A 15,840-nucleotide genomic window follows, 5' to 3' on the forward strand; every position below is an offset into this window, starting at 1 on the left:
CTGACTGGAGACCCCAGGCACGGAGAGCTAGGGTGTCACCCACAGGCCCGCGGGGTCAGAGCCATGGGGGTGGACAGGTCCCGCGAGCTCCATGTTGGCTGCAACGCTGGCTTTGTCAGTCAGCCAGTCAGCCAGCAGACCAGCCAGTCAATCAAGTCAGCCAGCAGACCAGCCAGCCAGCTAGTCATCCAGTCAGTCAGTCTGTAACTAGCCAGCCAAGTCCGACTGGCCCAGGCCGCCCCCAGGCAGGGCACGAAGGTCTTTTCGGTCCCAACGCGAGACTCACCCGTGGACAAAAGGCCGAGAACTCGGGGCCCAATCAGCGCCCCGCCGCGTAGCCCCTGGGGGGCGGGAGTCGGCCCGGCCGGGGGCGGGGCGGGAGGAGGAGCTCGCCCCGGCACGTCTATTGGCTGAAGCTGACGCTTTTCTAGGACTCGGAGCCACACCATTGGCCGATGGGGGCGGGGCTTGCGGCGCCCCAATGAATGGGGGAGCCGGAAGCAGGAAGTGAGTTTGGGAACGGAGCTGCTGCTGCAGGTGAGGTGCGGCGGCCCGGGTTTCAGGGTCAAGGTGTATCATCCCCAGGGGGTCAGGGCGAAGCTGGGTCATTCTCTTTCTGCTCACCCGCCAGTACTCTTTCCAGATGCATCCAGGCGTCAGGGCCAAGGGCGCTCCAAGCAGCACCCCTTTTGGAACCTGTGGGATCCTGCTCTTGTGTGGAGGCTTGGAGATGTCCCATGGGGAGGACGGACGCTTGTTCCCGGGCAGGGAAGGGGGTGTGGAGAATAGCGTGGGTTGTGAGACGGTCTAACGGAGCCTGGAAACCTCCCGGTTGTTTTCTGGCTTCGTCCAACCTCAGTTTCCCTAGCTGTAAACTGGGTTTCTCCTCCAGCCATGGACTTCCGTGACCTCCCTGGCCGCTCATAGGGTAGAGGGAGGAGAACGGGTCAGACCCCTGGAGCCAGGAGGAAGCCTGGAAGGAAGTGCTCCTGCTGGGTGACTCATCTCATTTATAAATACCCCCCCCACACACACACACACTGGGGGCTGGTTATTATCATGCAGGTTCCACCCCCGCTTCTTTTTTTTTTTTTTCCACAGAGGAGATCAGGAAGTGCAAAACATGAAGCACTTGAGTTAAGTTGTAGAAGTTAGGCTGAGTCACGCTTGCAAGTGGGGTTACCTGCTGGCAGTCTGGGGGCCTGAGAGGGTTGAAGGGGACCGAGGATGGGGGCCCAGGCTGTGAGTCCGACCCCTAAGCTTTTTGGGTCCCCCCAACACTGGGCACTTGCTGTTTCCTTGGGTCCAGCCCGCCATCTGAAATCAGCTTGTGCGCTGAGCAGGCACCCCAGTCTTTGCCTCCTGTGGGCGTGGAAGGCTGAGAGGAGATGGCCAGGGCTTGGAACCAGTGTGGGCATGTGCGTGGCGTGAGGCTGTGATGACCACTGTGGTTGGCTTTCGGCAGGGCCCATGGCGGACACCCAGTACATCCTGCCCAATGACATCGGCGTGTCTAGCCTGGACTGCCGTGAGGCCTTTCGCCTGCTCTCGTCCACGGAGCGCCTCTACGCTCACCACCTGTCACGGGCTGCCTGGTACGGGGGCCTGGCCGTGTTGTTACAGACCTCCCCCGAAGCCCCCTACATCTACGCCCTGCTCAGCCGCCTCTTCCGAGCCCAGGACCCTGAGCAGCTGCAGCAGCACGCCTTGGCCGAGGGCCTCAGCGAGGAGGAGTATCAGGTCAGTTCTGTCGGATGGGATACAGGAATACGGCTTGCTCTCTCATGGAGCAGCTCGGAGGATTCAACGAAACGTTACACATTTAGGACCCTCCCACCTAAAACCTCAGTGTTTTCCTTTGGAATAAATTCTTCTTAAGATGTATTTCCTTTTATTGGGAAGGCAGATTGAAAGAGAAGGAGAGACAGAAAGATCTTTCATGTGATGGTTCACTCCCCAAATGGATGTAACAGCTGAGCTGATCTAAAACCAGGAGTCAGCCAGCCAGCCAGTCACGGGTCTCTCCCGCATTGGTGTGGAGCCCCAAGGACTTAGGCCATCCTGCTCTGCAGCCTTCCCGGGCTATAAGCAGGGAGCTGGATGGGAGGTGGAGCAGCCAGGACTCCAGCTGGAGCCCACATGGGATGCTGGTACAACAGGAGGAGGCTGGCTTAGCCTGCTAACCGTGATACTGGCCCCTGTAATAAATTTTTTTTTTCTTTCTTTTTTTAATAGTTTATTTTACTTATTTGAAAGGCAGACTTAACGGAGAGAGAGAAGGAAAGACAACGAGAGATCTTGCATCTACTGGTTCACTCCCCAAATGACCACAGGGGTCAGAAGCGGAAGTGGAGCTGCTAAGGACTTGAGCCGGTGCCCATGAGGGATGTTGATGTTGTCGGCTGTAGCTTTATCCACTACACAACTCTGGCCCCTGTAGCACTTCCATATGGGCTGTCTGGGCCTGAGCATTGAGCTCACCCCCTTACAACAGATGCGGCTGCCCTAATGATGGCAAAGGGCTCGGCAGGTGTGAGTTCTGGACTGGGTCGTTTGCACGTGGCCTGGCTGTGGGCAGAAGGTCCTGCCTGTGCCATGTGTTTAATTTGGATCCAGCATACAAGCACTACATGGGTTCTCAGTGGCGGAAAGACACCAGACAAAGCACAACATCTCCTCTTTCCTGCTGCTAGTCCCAAGGACCCCGGCAAGGCTGCTGTGGCCGTGTGTGTGCGTGTGTGTGTGTGTGTGTGTGAGAGACACGCTCACCCCGAGGGGCAGTTCCTGATCGTACTTTGGCTGAGAGAACGAGGGCCGTCCGTGTTCTGCATCCTGCGTTCTCACTAAATGCTATGGCTTGGAGAATTCACGGAGGGTCCATAGGACTCCACTTCATTCTTTTTGATTGACTGTGTCACCATCTCTTCATTCCTGGACGTCCAGAGCTCGCCTGTCTTCTCCTGACAGGGCTTGAAGGGGTCTGCCTGTAGAACAGAATGTTTGGCCCAAGGTTTTGCATTTACTGTTGCCCGATTCTATTACATCATCCTCTAAAAGCCTTTACCGGGTTAGTCTGTCCTACCAAGAATCTTCAAGAATGTGACCCTGCTTTCCTGTGTGTGAAATAGGAGGATTAGAGGCTGGCACCGTGGCATAGCAAGCTAAGCCTCCACTTGTGTTACCAGCATCCCGTGTGGGTGCCAGTTCAAGTCCTGGCTGCTTCACTTCTTTTTTCTTTTCTTTTTTTCTTTTATTTTGATGATCTTTACATAGTTGATTAGGGCATGGCTGCTCCACTTCTGATCCAGTTTCCTGCTTATGGCCTGGGAAAGCAGCAGAGGTTGGCTCAGGTTCTTGGGCCCCTGCTCCAACCTGGGAGACCTAGAAGGGGCTCCTGGCTCACAGTTCTGGATCCACTCAGCTCTGGTCTTTGAGGCCTGGGGTGGGAGAAGCGGGCTGTACTTCCTGTCTCTGATGCCTGTCTCCTCTCTCAGGCATTCCTGGTCTATGCAGCGGGCGTCTTCTCCAACATGGGCAACTACAAATCTTTTGGCGACACCAAGTTTGTTCCCAACCTGCCCAAGGTAAGGTGAGGGGAAGTTGAGGAGGACAGGGAGAAGGGGCCTGGTGGAGTGGGGGTAAGGATGGCAGAGGGAGCCCAGAGTTAGGGGGTGCCAGCCACCAGCACACCATGACACTGAGTGTGGGCAGGCTCCTTGTGGATGAACAAGCACCTGGGATGGTGCTGACCCAGGGCTCGGATCAGGGCGGAATGTGGCCGTGGGAAGCTGGGGTGTCTGGGAGAGTGGAACCTCCTCATCTTCAAGGGGTGGAGTGGGGAGGAACGAAGGTGTATCGGTCCATCCTTGTTGCTATAATGAAATACTTGAGGCTGTGTGACTCAGTGAAGAATATAGGTCTGCTTTGGCTCATGGTTCTGGCTCAGGGTTGAGGACCTGCATCTAGGGGTGGCCTTCTTGCTGAGGTGGCACAGGGCATGATGGGATGAGACCTGTCCCTTCTCAGGGTCACCCTGCTGGCCTTCTGCAACCCTAGTCACCTCCCAAAGGCCCCACTTCCAGACCAGAGTCAGATGAAGTCCCTGCCCCGCAGCCCCTCACCATGGAACCCGAGGTCAATGCCTGAACGCCACCGTGGAGCACCTGGCCTGGGATCTTCCGTGGAGACCCCAGGGTTGGGTTGGGAGGGTGGCTGGAGTCTTTGGACGTGGAGCTGGGAGGGATGCTCTGGAGGGTGAGTTTGTGCGGTGCTGCCCCCACCAACAGCCTCCTTCCCCTGCAGGAGAAGCTGGAGCGGGTGATCCTGGGAAGCAAGGCGGCCCAGCAGCACCCTGAAGAAGTCAGGGGCCTGTGGCAGACCTGCGGCGAGCTCATGTTCTCTTTGGCACCAAGGCTTCGGCACCTAGGGCTGGGGAAGGAGGTGAGGTACCAAGTGCGTGGGCGGGAGAAGGCATCCTCCCAGGGCCTCAGGGCTGGAGGCAGGGGTAGGCAGCAGGCCCTACCTTATGCTTGTCAAGGCCCAGCCACTCTGCCCAGCTGGCCTCAGTCGTGTCCCTGTGAAATGGGAATCAGGACAGACACAGTGTCTCCTGGCCCCTTCTGAAGCTGACATCCCAGGATACTGGGGAGGGGCAGGGGACTGGTCGCTGGCTTCCTGTGTCCTGAGGCTGCCGAGAAGAGGTACAGGAAGCCCTCAGAGGGCTTTGCCAGCCCCTCCTGCCACCTCCAGCCTCTCCCTGCTCCCTGACAGGGAATCACCACCTACTTTTCCGGGGACTGTACCATGGAGGACGCCAAACTGGCCCAAGACTTCCTGGACTCGCAGGTGGGAGTCCTGCCCCACCCCCACCCCAGCACCCGTTCCTGGGCTCACCTGGGACCCAACCGTTGGCCCGTGGAGCAGAGTGGGAGAGCTGGCCCGGCCTGCCCACTGCTGCCCACGCCAAGTCAGTGGGGGGCGGGAGGCGCTTTTCCCCAGGCTGACCTCTCTCCCCCTCAGTGTGCCATCCCCCCTCTGGTCCTCACTGGCCCCCAACTCTTCCAGAACCTCAGTGCCTACAACACGCGGCTCTTCAAGGAACTTGACGAGGACGGGAAGCCCCACTACGAGGTGCGGCTGGCGTCGGTGCTGAGCGCAGGTCAGCTGCGGCCCTGGACTCCCACGGGGCCCTCGCCCCTCCACTCCTGAGCCCCCAGCCCCGCTGCTCCCACTGGACGAGGGCCCTGCTCTCCCAGGTCTCCATGCCTGGGGCCTGCCACTGCTTCTGGTTTTTCTGTTTCCTTCCCCACAGGCAGGCGAGGAGCACGCTTTGTTGGTCCCCACCTGGTCTCAAGTCCACCCTGGAGCCAGGTGGCAAGGGACGAGGTCAGCCCTTCCTTCTAGGAGGGACATTGTGCCGTGAGGCCAGTGGGACAGGAGTGTCCAAGGACATTAGAGATTGGCCCCAGCTGGCTCGGCCATGACAGGCGCTTAGGAAGTGAAGCAGGTGTAAACACTCTCATTTTACCCCATCTGTGTCACAAATAACTTTAAAATCCACAAAGCAAATACGGTACACGGGGTATGATGGCGTGTTGGTGTCGTGTGGCCTCTGCCCTCCTGGGCTCACAGCCACGCCCAAGCTCCCCAGTTCCAGTTTCACCAGGGAAGTGGCTGTCTTTTTTTTTTTTTTTTTTTGGTCTGTTTGCTTGTGTAAGATTGACTTATTTTTTTGAAAGGCAAAGTTAGGGAGAGACAGATCTTTCCATCTGCTGGTTCACTTCTCAGATGGCCACAACAGCCGGCCCTGAGCTGGTCTGAAGCTGGGAGGCTGGAGTGCCTTGGGCGTCTGCCACGTGGGTGCAGGGCCTAAGCACTGGGGTCCTCCTCCACTACTTCCCCAGAGCTGGATGGGAACTTAAACCAGTGCCCATGTGGGGTGTTGGCTCTACAGGCAGAAGCTTAACAAACTATGCCCCGCGACCGTCTTTTAAGATACAATCTGTTCCTCTCGGTTTCAATCCTGGCTGGCCTCCTGTGGCCCACGTGCCCTCTTGTGCCTCAGAGTCCCCATCTATAAAATGGAGAGTTGGGGTGGGCATTGACAAGCTAATCCTATAAAGCACCTGGAACCAAGCGTGTCACCTGGCCATTTTATCCTCACCCCTCAGTGTGCTGGGGAGCCACTGACGATCTTAGAACCTGCAGGCTGGGGTCGGAAGCCTGCTGAGGTACCTCCTGCCGGCCTTTCCCCCAGAGCCTTCTCCCGACTCGGATGTGGCCTCCAAGCTGAAGAGCTATGAGTTCCGGGGCAGCCATTTCCGGGTGACCCGGGGTGACTACAGCCCCATCCTCCAGAAGGTGGTAGAGCAGCTGGAGAATGCCAAGGTAGTGTTGGCTGCAGCTGTGGGGGCTTGGGGGGGCTTTATGTGTGTGTCGGGGGGACCCCTCTCCCCGATCCTGGAGCAGCCCAGGAGGCCTGCAGCTGACTGACAGGACTTCCCTCCTCCCACTTTGCCAGGCATACGCAGCCAACACCCAGCAGGAGCAGATGCTGGCCCAGTACATGGAGAGCTTCACGCAGGGCTCCATCGAGGCCCACAAGCGGGGCTCCCGCTTCTGGATCCAGGACAAGGCCCCCATCGTGGAGAGGTGAGGTCCCGGCCTCTAGCCCCAGCCCCTCCTGTCCACCCCTGCTGCATCCGAGTTCTCTCCCCTCTCTAGTTACATCGGGTTCATCGAGAGCTATCGTGACCCCTTCGGTTCCCGGGGAGAGTTTGAAGGTAACTTCTGCTGCACGCAGGTTGGGGACAGCGTCTCTTTTCCCTGGTCCAAGTTCAGGCTACCCACCCCCGATCCAGGGCTCTCCTTCCTCCTACCAGCCAATGAGCATAGTAACAGTAGCAGCTGTGGTAAATATTAACCTTATGTGCTGTGTCCCAGACGCAGTGACGCAAAGCTGACCGTTGTTCAGATATCCCCATGCTAGCAGTATTTGGATCCACGCATGACAGCCCTGAGTGGGACCTGGGCCACAGCCAGCAGGTGCAGGGCCCAGGCTCCAGGCAGACTGTTGCGAAAGTTCCCAAGGCTGGCCTGGCTCCCTAGGTGTGTGACCTCGGGCTGAGTGCCCTTAGCTTTGGCCAGATGGGAGGCGATGAACACAGGCTGCTGCATTTGGAGGCTGGAAGAGTGATTGACATGAACAGTCATCCATCCCAGGAGCGAACCTGGGAGGAGCATCCCCCAGGGGCCCGAGGAAGAGTAGGCCAGGCCACCCACCTGCGAGCTCTCCTGCCCAGGGCCCAACGCGGCAGGATTCCTGCTGTCCCCGACGGGGCAGCTGTGCCCAGGAGGCATGGCACACATGCATGGCAGGGGTGGGACCAGGCCTGATGCCCCCTCCATGGCTTCTGCCGTCCCCACAGGCTTCGTGGCTATGGTGAACAAAGCCATGAGTGCCAAGTTTGAGCGGCTGGTGGCCAGCGCGGAGCAGCTGCTGAAGGAGCTGCCCTGGCCACCCGCCTTCGAGAAGGACAAGTTCCTCACCCCCGACTTCACCTCCCTGGACGTCCTCACCTTCGCGGGCTCGGGGATCCCCGCCGGCATCAACATCCCCAACTGTGAGCTTCCTTCCTCCGTGTCTTCCCCTCCCCCACGCATCCCCTGCTCCGTGCCCCTCCCAGCCCTCTGTTTTATCTGTGACCTTTGCCCCTTCTCCCTGACCCCCAGACGATGACCTGAGGCAGACTGAAGGCTTCAAGAACGTGTCACTGGGAAATGTGCTGGCCGTGGCCTACACCACGCAGCGGGAAAAACTCACCTTTCTGGAAGAGGACGACAAGGTGGGCAGGCTGCGCAGGGCCAGGCCTCAGAGTTCTGGCTCAAGAACTGCCAAGGGGAGAGTGCAGCTTCCGTCCTGGCTGGGCCACTGGGTTATGCCACTGCGGCGGGGAGACTGTGCGCCATGGCCAGCCCTGTGGTCAGCCTGGGCGGACAGCAGACAGAGAGGGGTCCCCTGACTTGTCCCGACAGGACCTCTACATCCGCTGGAAGGGGCCCTCCTTTGACGTGCAGGTCGGGCTGCACGAGCTGCTGGGCCATGGCAGTGGCAAGCTCTTCGTGCAGGTGAGAAGGCTCCAACAGTGGTGGTACTGGAGGTATGGGCTCCCTCTGCCTCCACCTGGGGTGTAGTGGCCCCAGCCCTCTGCGGGCTCTGGGGTGGTGAGGAAATGACCCTGCCAGCAGGGAGAGAGCTCTGATGAGCCCACTGGTGTATGGGGGGTTCTGGGGGCCGCAGCTGCTGCCCCCATTCCTTGAGGCAGAGCCAGTGCTCAGGGTCTGGGTGGGCATAGCCTCTGGCAGAGACTGGGCTGAGTTACGCATGTGCCCTGTGCTGAGGCTGCGGCACTTTGTCCTCATGGTGCTGCTTCCCTGGCCCGGAATTTCTGGGTATCATGGCGGTGGGAAGCTGCTTCTCAGAGCTGCCCCTTCCTGCTGACAACAGCCTGGTGGGTGCCTTGTCCAGCTGGTGACCTCCCTGCCGTGTATGTTATCCGCATTAGGCCCAGGTTGGCTCTTGTGTTGATGGGGTTCCTGGCCCACGCCAGGTACTTGGCGCATGGCTGTTCCCGTTAAGAGACACTGTGGTACTTGTGGGTTCTGATTTATTATTGAGAGATGGGGGAAAGTCTTCCACCATCTGATGTACAAATGTCTGCAACAGCCAGGGCTGGGCCAGGCCAAAGCCAGGAGCCTGAAACACCGTCCGAGTCTCCATATGGGTGGCAGTGTTTAAGCCGTCACCTGCTGCCCCTGGTGTGCACACTGGGGGGGTGCTGGACTTGGAGGCAGAGCGGGGACTTGAACCAGACACTCGGAGTTTGGGATGTGGGTGCCTAGACATGTCTTCACTGCTGTGCCCAACATCCACCCAAGTGTAGGTCTGTCTGTGACCAGGGGCCCCTCCTAGTGTGCCCTTCCGTATTCCTTTCTGTGCTGTAAGTAGGGAGCTGGCAGGCTCAGAGAAGGCCGTGGCGTCCCAGGCCCTGGGCTTGCCAGCCTCACCGTCCCGAGTCACTTCTCAGTTCCGGGACTGGGATGGGACCCCCCGCTACCCCGCTGTCCCTCACTCAACTCTGTGTGCCTGACCTTCCTGCAGGATGAGAAAGGAGCACTGAACTTTGACCAGGAGACAGTGGTCAATCCGGAGACCGGGGAGCGGGTGAGAGCAGCCAGCATGCAGGGGAGGCGGGTACGGGAGGGGTTGGCAGAACCACCCCGCCCCTAAGCCGGTTTCCCCGGGGCTCTTCTCCCAGATCCAGAGCTGGTACCGCAGCGGCGAGACCTGGGACAGCAAGTTCAGCAACATCGCCTCAAGCTACGAAGAGTGCCGGGCCGAGAGCGTGGGCCTCTACCTCTGCCTCAACCCTCAAGTGCTGGAGTAGGAGCAGTGGGCTGGGAGGTGCACGCCCACTACTCCGCCATCGGCTTCTCCTCTGACCCTCCTGTCACTGTCATTCCAGGATCTTTGGCTTCAAGGGAGCTGATGCGGAAGACGTGATCTATGTGAACTGGCTCAACATGGTTCGGGCCGGGCTGCTGGCTCTGGAGTTCTATACCCCTGAGGCCTCCAACTGGCGACAGGTGCAGGGGCCAGGCAAAGGGGAGGCTGGGTGTGAGGATGGGACCCCAGGGTTGCCCGTAGGTGAACTGGGCCAAATCCTGGGCACCAAAGTATGCCAGGCCAAATCCCATCACTATCGTGAGTCTGCCTCAGTGTCCCTTGTCTGTGAAGTGGGTCTTCTCCCTCCCTCCCTGACATGTAGGGGTGTCAGAGGGCATAATTTTTCTCCCCCCACCAGCAGCCCATTTTGTGCTGTGCATACACTAAGTACACTCCAGGGAATTAACTGGTACCAGGACCAACTGTAGGGAAGCTTCAGGTGTTTGGCGAGTGGTATGGTTCCAGAAAGTTCCTGGTGAGCAGCAGAACAGCTTGCATACAGCCCCTGAGCCCACCAGCTGGGCTGCCCAGTTCCCATGTGCGTCCTGCAAAGAGGGAAAGCAAGAGAGATTCTTTTTCTATAAACACACATCAGTGTGGCTTGAAGAAGCATTGTGATATCGTCAGATGCACTCATGTTTGTCTGGGAAGCTGGGTCTGGGGCCTGGCTCTGCTTTTCCCAGCTGTGTGACCCTGAGCTAGTCCCTTCTCCCCTCTGGGCCTCTGTTGGTCAATGGGGGCTGGCGGTGCCCAGTGGCATCATTCTTGAGGAGCACCCACAAGACTGGGCAGGAGAAAGCACGCGGGGTGCTGGCAGAGAGGGGCCCCCCAGGGTGGGACAGCAGGAAGCAGGATGAGTGACATAGCATGGGGTGGGGCCTTACCGTCGGCCACTCTGGGCAACTTTGGAAGGAGGCAGGCAGGAAAGGGCTGGCAGGGTGCCCAAAGACGGGGTGGCCATGTGAACTCCCCTGTCCCCGTATCCGCCCTACAGGCCCACATGCAGGCCCGCTTTGTGATCCTGAGGGTCCTGCTGGAGGCCGGCGAGGGCCTCGTTACCGTCACCCCCACCACAGGTGCCGATGGACGCCCGGATGCCCGGGTGCGCCTGGACCGGAACAAGATCCGGTCGGTGGGCAGGCCCGCCCTAGAACGGTTCCTGCGGAGGCTGCAGGTAAGTGGGTCCCCTTGGACTGCCCCCCCCATGTCTGTATTCCCCCCTCCAACCCTGTTAACACAGCCTTGTGGCCTCCCGGGTCAGTTCCTTCATCCATTCCACACGTCTCACAGCCCGTGTTGGGGAATGGCAGGCTAAGGCCCATCACAGCGGGGAAAAGCGTGCCAGCTGGAGACAGCCAATGCAACCACATGACGGGCGGGTGTGCCTGGAGGGGAACAGGGTGCAGGGCCACCCGAGCTCGTGGAGGAGGCTTCGTGGAGGAGGTGTTACTGGAGCTGGCATGAAATATCAAGAAGGAACCAGCCAGAAGCAGTTGTCGCCTCTCTGGGCCCCCACCTGTCGATGGCTTAGATCTGTCTCACTTCACGAAGACGAAAGGGAACAGCATAGGGAGGGAGCCCAGTGGGTGGGCACATGGTCTGAGCCTCTGCCGGGCCTGGCCTCTAATCTACACACTAAGTCACACAAAGAAACGCTTGCCTGCCTTGGCCTCCTGCGTGTGACTTACCAAATTTGCCATTTTTTCATAAATGATCATGTGTTCTGGCCATTAAAGTAAAATAAAGTTAGAAATTATAAGCCAGTCACTGCAAAACAGTGTGATGGATTGGATCCCAGAAGGTGAAAACCCCTGGCATCTGACAGCCATGGCTGAGGAGTAAGAGTTGTGTAAGTTAGCAACGGGAAGCTGGGCTGGGCTGCTACCTTTCCACCTTTCTCTAGATCTAAAATTATTCCACAAACTTTTGGGGTTTTTTTTTCCCCCTAAAGATTTATTTTATTTGAAAGTCAGAGTTACAGAGTGAGAGAGAGGGAGAGACAAAGAGATCTTCCATCTGCTGGTTCATTCTGCAAACGGCTGCAATGGCCAGATCTGGGCTGGTCCAAACCCCGTAGCCAGGAATTTCTTCCCAGTCTCCCACATGGGTTAAGAGACGCAACAGGCCTCGACCCATCTCTGGTGCTTTCCCAAGCTATTAGAAGGGAGCTGGTCAGAAGTGGAGCAGCCAGGACTTGAATTAGCACCCATATGGGATGTCAGCACCACAGGCGGAGGAGTAGCTGGCTATACCACCACAATGCCCTCCCTTCCCCCCAACACTTTATTAATAACAACAATCAGTGGTTCGACAGAGGGATCAAATTCCAGCTCCTGCCAGCCTTGAGCAGCTGATGTCCAGTTGGCATGGAGCTTCCTGGCAGCTTCTGGGAGCTGGGTCTCCGTGCCGGAGAGGCCATTCCATGCCACAGTCTTGGCAATGATTTGAAAGAAAATGGGCGTTTAGGGGGTCGTTTTCCTGGATCAGCCCCTGGAAAAAGCCAACCGCACAGCCAGCCAGGAAGCCTCGGCCAGGAATCCCAAATGCAGCCGCGCTCTCGGCCTACCTCACATTATCCAAACTGGCAGAGGCTGGGAGTATTCGTGTTTGGGGCTCCTCGGAAAGGCCTCAGTTCTGTTCCCAGGGGAGGGGCTCCCATGACTTAGCCAGCCCTTAACACCATCGCGGGCGGAGCTCCTGAGTTCTAGCCTAGGCTCCCAGACACCGGCTCTCTCTCCCTGCCCTAGGTGTTGAAGTCCACGGGGGACGTGGCGGGCGGAAGAGCCCTGTACGAGGGCTACGCCGCGGTCACCGATGAGCCTCCCGAGTGCTTCCTCACCCTCCGGGACACGGTGCTCCTGCGCAAGGAGGCCCGCAAGCTCATTGTTCAGCCCAACACCCGCCTGGAAGGTAGAGAAGCCCGGGGCCCTTGGGTGAGGGCACAGGGAGGGCACCTGGGGCTCCGGAGACACTGCCTGGGGCGCCCCCTGCCGGCCGCCCTCCTGTGCTGTGGGGCCTTCCCGCGCCAGACCTCAAGCCGAGGCCTCCGCCGCCTACACACACACACACGCACAAGCGCACACGGAGCCTGCTGGGCTGCTGGGGCTGGATCCGGACGCTGAGGCCCAGCAAGTGCCCACGCACAAGGTCAGGTCAGGCCACAAGCTGGGACTCAGCAGGCCCAGCGGAACCCAGGGATGAACTTGAATCAGTGGTCCCATCTTCCTCCTGCCTTCCCAAATGACCATTCCGTTTCCGGGACATTCTGACCCTGTCCGCATGCTATTGGACCCGATGGACCTTCCATCCACGTGGTCCACTGAGCTCACTCGCCTCCTGTGACAGGTTGGAGCCAGCGGCTCCCTCGGACCCGCCTGTCTCCCTGCAGGTCTGCATGTCGGCTGCTCGCCATTCCAGGTCCTGCCAAGAGGCATGGCCCTTGAGGTGTGCTCCTGACCCCTCAGCCGCCAGCAGCGTAGCCCTTCACGGTCATTTTCTTGGCACATTCATCATGCTGCTCCTATTGCTGGTGTGTCTCCATGACAACATGGACCCTGCTCGCACAGCAGTTGCCCCGGGGGCTTGCCAGCTGGCTTTACCAGGTCCTGCCCTGCCTGCATGCCCTGCCTGCATGACCCACTGGGGGCTGAGCAGAGAAGAGGACCCAGGACCTCCTTGCAGATATTTCATGGCCTGTCAGGGACGACAAGATATGGCAACAAATCATTGCACAAGCAAAGCATGACAGCCCAAAGAATGAGACAGAGCCTTGAACACCTGGAGCGGGGGTGGGGATGGGGGAACCCCAGGCCGTGGGGTATCTGTGACACCATTCTTGGGCCCCACAGAATTTTCAACTGGGAAACGAGGCACTCTAGACGTAGGGAATTTCAAGTCCCACCTGTGTGTACCTGGGCAGAACTAGATCAGATGATCTCGCCAAGCAACCTCCAGCAGCCCGCATGGAGCCCAGACGTCCCCCATGCCTGACAGGAAGAGACAGTGGCTGCCACTGAGAGCTTCTGGAAGTGTCTGAGGGAGGCAGTGGGGGCTGGAGCAGCACTGAAGGACAGGTTGGCTCCTCAGAGGCAGGAGTGATGGTGATGATATGGCAATGACATGCAGCTAACTCATCAGGACCCCTGTGTGCTGTGCGCCCGGTTAACACTTCCTGTCGACGAACTGCTGGCGGCTTGGGGAGGCAGGGCTGTGGGCTTCACTTTCACAATTTGCAGAGCCAGGACTTGAACTGGGGCCGTCGGACTTGCTTTTAGTTCCCATATAGCTTAGGATGCCAAGAGCCCAGGGCACCGTTTGAAGGAACAGCAGCAGCAGTGTGTTGGGGAGTGTTGGGGGCCGTGATTAGCACGAGCCTGCAGTGGCTCCCCGCATTAGGTCCATTTCAAAGGTGAATAAACTTGGTCGGAGGTGACGATGTGGGGAGCAGATGTGGCACCTGCCACACCCCCAGGCAACATGTTAGTGCTGTGCTCAGTAAACCCATAGCAAGCCTTCCCCTCTAGAGATAAACTGAGCCTTAGAATAATCCAGAAAGGAAGCAGCTGCTGAACTGAACAGGAGGCTGTCTCTGTGTTGACTGACATGGCATCTGGCATAAGCTTTTCTGAAGTGAAGGCAGGAAAGCAAACAGGTAGCAGGGCTTTTGGGTTTTTTTGTTTGTTTTTTAAGATTTATTTTGTTTTCATTACAAAGTCAGATATACAGAGAGAAGGAGAAACAGAGAGGAAGATCTTCCGTCTGATGATTCACTCCCCAAGCGACCACAACGCCGGTGCTGAGCCAATCCGAAGCCGGGAGCTCTTCTTATATTTGAGGACAGCCCAAAGTTTTGGGACCCTGCACCCGTGTGGGAGACCTGGAAGAGACTTCTGGCTCCTGGCTTCAGATCAGCTCAGCTCTGGCCATTGAGGCCGCTTGGGGAGTGAATCATCGATGGAAGATCTTCTTCTCTGTAATATGTGAATTTCCAATAAAAACAAAATAAATCTTTTAAAAACAGATTTGTTTCAGAGGCAGAAAAACAGGAGAAACAGATCTTCCCCCCACATTTGGGTGAGGTCTGCGTCTCCCACATGGGTGACGGAACCCAAGTACTTGCTGCCTTCTCCTGCTGGGGGCGCTTGAGCAGGAGAGCTGGATGGGAAACTGAGCAGCCAGGACCCGAACCAGTGCCGGCAGCCTAACGTGCTGCACCACAAGGTCAGCTCCAGCAGCCATTCATTCAACAAACTCCTTGCTGTAGCACTGTGAGGACGGAGTTAAGGCCCTGAGCCTGGAGCCCAGGGCTTGGCTGCTGAGAGCGGCGGCTCCCACGCAGTCATGGTGGCCACTAGTGGACTCCGCTCCCTGTTCACCCCTGCTCTGCCGTTGAGCTCCAACCTCTCCTCCCCCTGCCATCTGCTCCCGCAGGTTCTGAGGTGCAGCTGCTGGAGTACGAGGCTTCGGCCGCCGGCCTCATCCGCTCCTTCTCCGAGCGCTTCCCAGAGGACGGACCCCAGCTGGAGGCGATCCTCACTCAGCTGGCCGCTGCCGATGCCCGATTCTGGAAGGGCCCCAGTGAGGCCCCATCCTGCCAGGCTTGAGGGGAATGGTGTGCAGCTGGAGCCCCAACCCCTCAGAAGGCTGCAGGTGGTGTGTGCGTGCCAGGGGCTGGGCAGGGCTCAGCCTGCTGGTGCTACCCCCACCAAGGGTGGGGACACAGACCACACACATCTTTTTACGGTTTGCCAAGCACTTCCCCTCCACCAAGTCTGTCGTATCATTGCTGTCCATGCTGCCATGGGGCGGAGTGTGGAACCCCAGGACGGCTCCTCCCTGTTTCCCAGCTAACGGGTCTGGATCCCACAGGGCTTTCCTGATGCACAGCCCTGAGTTCACATTCAGCGCCCTCCCTGTGTTAAACTTTTATAACCAGAAAATAAAGGTTAGAAACGACCCCCACCACCATCTCTGCAGTGTGTGTGATTCCCGGCAAGGGGAGTGGGATCCGGGCCAGGGGAGAAAGGAATTGGGGATTGGTCATCTTCAGCCCCTATTCACCTGCCTTGGCATGTGCTCCCAGTGAGGACGCACACGCTCCGAGCTCCTCCCCTGTGGCTTCTCTAGCATTTTGAACGATCCTGTAAGTCTGAAAACAGGGAAACCTTGTACCCCTGCTGGGGTCCTCTGCGTTGTCCGGACAAACAAGGCGCCCGAGTTAAGCCTTGTCTAAGGCACCAGCTTTTTCACCTGGTAGCTTTCTTGACACCCCTCTCCAGGCCGCGAGGCTGTCCCTGCCCGCAGAGGCGTGGGGTGTCGGGCTTCGGCCGGGTGGA

General features: G+C 58.4%; 1 protein-coding gene across 2 annotated transcripts; it reads left to right on the top strand.

Moving 5' to 3' along the window:
- The first annotated feature begins 486 nt into the window (after window positions 1-486).
- Window positions 487-15,460, top strand: DPP3 (dipeptidyl peptidase 3). 2 transcript variants are annotated; one of them, XM_040970889.1, is made up of 18 exons: window positions 487-537; window positions 1,466-1,740; window positions 3,495-3,584; window positions 4,303-4,440; window positions 4,771-4,845; window positions 5,065-5,158; window positions 6,257-6,387; window positions 6,521-6,651; window positions 6,724-6,782; window positions 7,428-7,622; window positions 7,732-7,844; window positions 8,035-8,127; window positions 9,161-9,223; window positions 9,318-9,442; window positions 9,525-9,645; window positions 10,500-10,679; window positions 12,253-12,415; window positions 14,936-15,460. In XM_040970889.1, the coding sequence occupies exons 2-18, from the start codon at window positions 1,471-1,473 to the stop codon at window positions 15,106-15,108; spliced, it is 2,214 nt and encodes a 737-aa protein (XP_040826823.1). In that variant the 5' UTR covers window positions 487-537; window positions 1,466-1,470; the 3' UTR covers window positions 15,109-15,460. The 2 variants fall into 2 exon arrangements, with proteins under 2 accessions (XP_040826823.1, XP_040826824.1); XM_040970890.1 differs by lacking the exon at window positions 3,495-3,584 and having other exon boundaries at window positions 508-537.
- Window positions 15,461-15,840: the final 380 nt, after the last annotated feature.

The sequence above is a fragment of the Ochotona curzoniae genome, unplaced genomic scaffold, assembly GCF_017591425.1.
Source record: "Ochotona curzoniae isolate NIBS_2020 unplaced genomic scaffold, NIBS_Ocur_1.0 scaffold_4937, whole genome shotgun sequence".
Taxonomy (NCBI): domain Eukaryota; kingdom Metazoa; phylum Chordata; class Mammalia; order Lagomorpha; family Ochotonidae; genus Ochotona; species Ochotona curzoniae.